Raw genomic sequence first — 3,966 nt, 5'->3', positions numbered from 1 at the left:
AGTGTATTGTTTGGAAATTTATTGAAAGGGCTGACTTATCCATTAGGCACTGCAAGCACACTCTCTGGAGTCCCCGAAAATCATAAGGGAAAATAAGAACTTTTGGGGTTGATGAAAGTGTTTTATTTATACTTAAATAACAAAATAATAACATATAGTAAGTAGGATTGGGTGAATCTGTGAAAATTGAAACAAATTTTAACACGTTCATTCATTTCGAATTTCAAAATGATTGCACAGCATTCTAACATTCTTTTAATGTAAAAGTATTTCTTATGCTAACTTTAAATGTAATATTGGATTTATTTATTTCTAATTTGAATATTGCATAATTCAAATTGACTATTTGTTCTACAAAAGCGAATTTCACTTTCCCCTCATTTACCCATCCCTAATAGTAAGCTGACTTCTCATCTTGGGATGTTTATGATTCTGCCTTCATACCAGCGCACTGCTCTTATTGGCTAGAAAGGTGACAACAGATATAAAATAGAAAGATAGACACTATAGATATGAGAGTCTATGTGTAAAAGAATGGGAATTCAGCACTCTTTTAGTAATCAATTTTTTTTTCCTTTTTATTATAATTAATTAATCATATTTTTCTCTTAAAAATACCAAAAAACACACATTTTCGTCAGAGCACAAATGCACATATCCTACAACCTAAAAGTGAAGAGAAAATGAATTAGTACCACATACCATTATAGAGAAACGTACATAAAAATGTATAAACAAGACTGCCAAGATGGCCGTGTTCAGTGAGGAGTTCACGTTGTGTGGGCTTCTCCCTGGGGCTGGTGGCGACCGCTTCTGTGGGCTGCAGGGTGTGGAGAACAGTGGAAATCCTGACAGAGTGCTAGTTACTGACTCTGCCAGGGCTGTCACTGTATATAAGGTATCGGATCAAAAACCTTTAGGGAGTTGGACAGTGAAACAAGGTCAACAGATCACCTGTCCTGCTGTGTTTAATCATGAAACTGGAGAGTATATTGTTGTTCATGACCAAAAGGTTTTAAGAATATGGAAGGATGACGATGTAAACTTACAGAAAGTGTTTAAAGCAGCGCTGTCTGCAGATGTGTGCCGTGTCCATACTCTCCCTGGTGCTGAACCACTGGTGGTGTTCAGAGGTGGTGCTGTACAATTTTTGGACTCTCTGCTTGCTGACCCACAACAAGAAATTAAATCTGTTTTAACAGCTGGAGAGCAGATTCTATGTTCAAAGATGTTTATGGAAGCTGGTCGCTCTGTCTTAGTATATATCACTCAGAAGATGCAGGATTATTTTGTGCATATTTGGATATTTAGCCCTAATTTTCATCGAACCTACAAACTCAAAGCAGCCACAGAAGAATACAGTGCTTTAAGTTTTTCATGTTCTCTGAAAAACCAAATGCTCACTCTTCTTATTTTATACTCTAACAGCAGTGTGGATCATACATCCGTGTCACTTATTCAGCATGAGGAGATGGCAGAAATTCCTTTACTTATGTCTCCACTACTTCACCTACCAGAACCCACAGACTCCGGTGCTGTTGCCATCCTTGATGATTCCCATTTAGCTATGCTGACATCTGCTTCAAAACAAAAGGGTTGCCTCTCTATATGGAATACAACGTTTCAGACCATTCAAGTTACAAGAGAATTTCCACAGAAAACCAGCACTCAGCTTTGGTGTTATGATGGTAAGCTGTATTTGCAACATGGAAAAGCCTTGGTATTGGTACCATACTCCTGCGAAACATCATGCTTGGCATCAGCTCTTGGAAAACGTAGAAACATTCAGACATCAGCTTTAGAAAATGTTTCAATTGTGAATTGGGAATCCTATATAGCAAATGAATCACAGTCAAAACAATTAAGCACCAAAAAAAATTCTAGGCAGAAGAAAAGTAAAGAGGACTCCGAGGACAATGCAGAGGTAACATCACTTCTTGCAGATATTACGAATTCTCCCCAAGATCAGATCAAATGGATCCTGCGGAAGGCTTTAGTTAACGTTGGATCTGCAGATTTTCAGATCACTGTTTGCAAAGTAGCATTAGAACTTATGAACCGATGTAAAAGTGATCCCCAGTTTTATCCACAAAGTGCTCTGGTGCAACTCATACAGACAAATAAATTGTCTTACAGTTTGTGTCCTGATAAGGTTTTCATTGCATTGAAGAATCAGGATGTCTGCTTGTTACAGCTATGCTTGTGAAGTTTCCCCGACGTTAAAGAGCCCATTCTATGCTCTTGTTTAAAGACCTTTCTAAGTGTTGCTGAAGATAAACTGACAGAGGTAGAAATAGATGTGGAGTCAGCTGTATATTATATTGATACCATCAAGTCTACTAATGAATCAGAGGCTCCTGAAGAGACTGCCCTGGTCCAGAATGGGTTTAGTCCGGCTGTTCTGGAGGAGGACAGTTGTGATGTTCAGATAGTTGAGAAAACACCTGAAAAGGCTCTGCTGCAAATTCCTCCAGTCACTGTGAAAAGAGCTGCACTTCTAAATTCAGTTCTCACCTCGGCGTACAGTGAGACCTTCCTTCTGCCTCATCTGAAAGATCTGTCTGCTGAGCAAGTGATTTTACTCCTTTGGTATTTGCACTGCTTGTATGTGAAGTGCAATGAAAATCTTACGGTTGACCTTCCAGGCAAGGATGCGCCCTCTGTTACCCAGATCATGGACTGGATGAGCTTGCTGTTGGATGCACATTTTACAGTTGTGGTGATGCTGCCTGAAGCTAAAAAGTTGCTGCGTAGTCTTCAGAAGTTTGTGAGAAGTCAGCTGAAGTTTTATTCAGAGCTGAACAATATTGAAGGAAGTTTAACTGAGCTGCAGAAATTAAACAATAAACAAGACCGTGGACAATATTCCATAGAAGTTCTGGAACTGTTTTAGCAAACTGGACTTATTTTTTTTTTATTATTATTATTTTAATAAGACCTAAATGGATTTTTACAACTGGCTACTTTTGATGCAGGAAGAAAACCAACAAATTCTTTTTCTGCCATATCAGCAACTCTCAAACAGTTTGACATTTACAACTTTGGCTCTAAAGTGTTAAACTGTTAATCTGTATTGGTAAAATATTTGTTTAAAACTGATTTTGTAACTTCTCTTTTGTGTTACTTATTCCCTGTCACACAATATAACCTTGTATATATTTTGTATATGTACGACAAGTTGTCTCTGTGCCTCGGGAAATAAAATTACCCTAATTTAGTAGTGAAAAAAAAAAATGTATAAACAATCCTTCAAGAATAAAACCACTCTGAAGAGAGAATAACATACAACACCCTGCTGAACCAAACCCTATATGTAAAAGGTATTGTCTGGTCAGATATTGCGTGGGGATCTATGCATGTATACCGTTCATATTAACATGATTAGTGAGATGGCTCATTGGTTAGGAGAAAGTTCATCCTTTGTAATGATGTGATTCCAGCAAACTATATTAATAGGCAAAAAGCTGTACATACATCCATAAAAGTTAAATATAGGCATATGTTTAGGAAGGAGGCTGAAATGCAGGAGACAGCAGAAAGTTCTTGGTAAGCTGAAGCAAGCTGAATTAGTACAGACACAATGTCCCAGCAAGCATATCAATAGCCCCACTTCACAAGGCGGTATAGCATGTAGTGTATGCAGATGGAGCAACAGATGCAATGTATACAATACCGGAACACCTGCCGTTCGTCAATTATAGCAGGCTCCACATGTAGCGGGTTCCGATATTATCAAAGTGAATACCTCTCCTTGTGACTGAATATCACCTTGCCTTCCCTTGGGACACAAATCCTGTGTCATTCTTTGCTCCAACGATATTGGTTGTAAGCATTTCAAATTGTTGGAAGGTTGTTACAAAGTTTGCCAAGTTGTATCACTCACAGCATGCCATCAAAGTGCAAAATTCTCTAGCATCAGAGTGGAAAGCCACGCCTACGCGTTTTTCATGCCCGTTGGCTGAACAA

General features: G+C 38.4%; 1 protein-coding gene across 1 annotated transcript; it reads left to right on the top strand.

The window, feature by feature from the left end:
• The first annotated feature begins 748 nt into the window (after positions 1-748).
• LOC128635888 (nucleolar protein 11-like) lies at positions 749-2,895 on the top strand. Its single transcript, XM_053688988.1, is given in 1 exon segment — positions 749-2,895. A coding segment is annotated over 1 exon segment (2,145 nt). The 3' UTR covers positions 2,894-2,895.
• The last annotated feature ends 1,071 nt before the right edge of the window (positions 2,896-3,966 follow it).

The sequence above is a fragment of the Bombina bombina genome, chromosome 7, assembly GCF_027579735.1.
Source record: "Bombina bombina isolate aBomBom1 chromosome 7, aBomBom1.pri, whole genome shotgun sequence".
NCBI classification, from domain to species: Eukaryota; Metazoa; Chordata; class Amphibia; order Anura; family Bombinatoridae; genus Bombina; species Bombina bombina.
The sequence above is the reverse complement of the archived record's forward strand: the minus strand, read 5'-3'. Positions and strand labels throughout refer to the sequence as shown.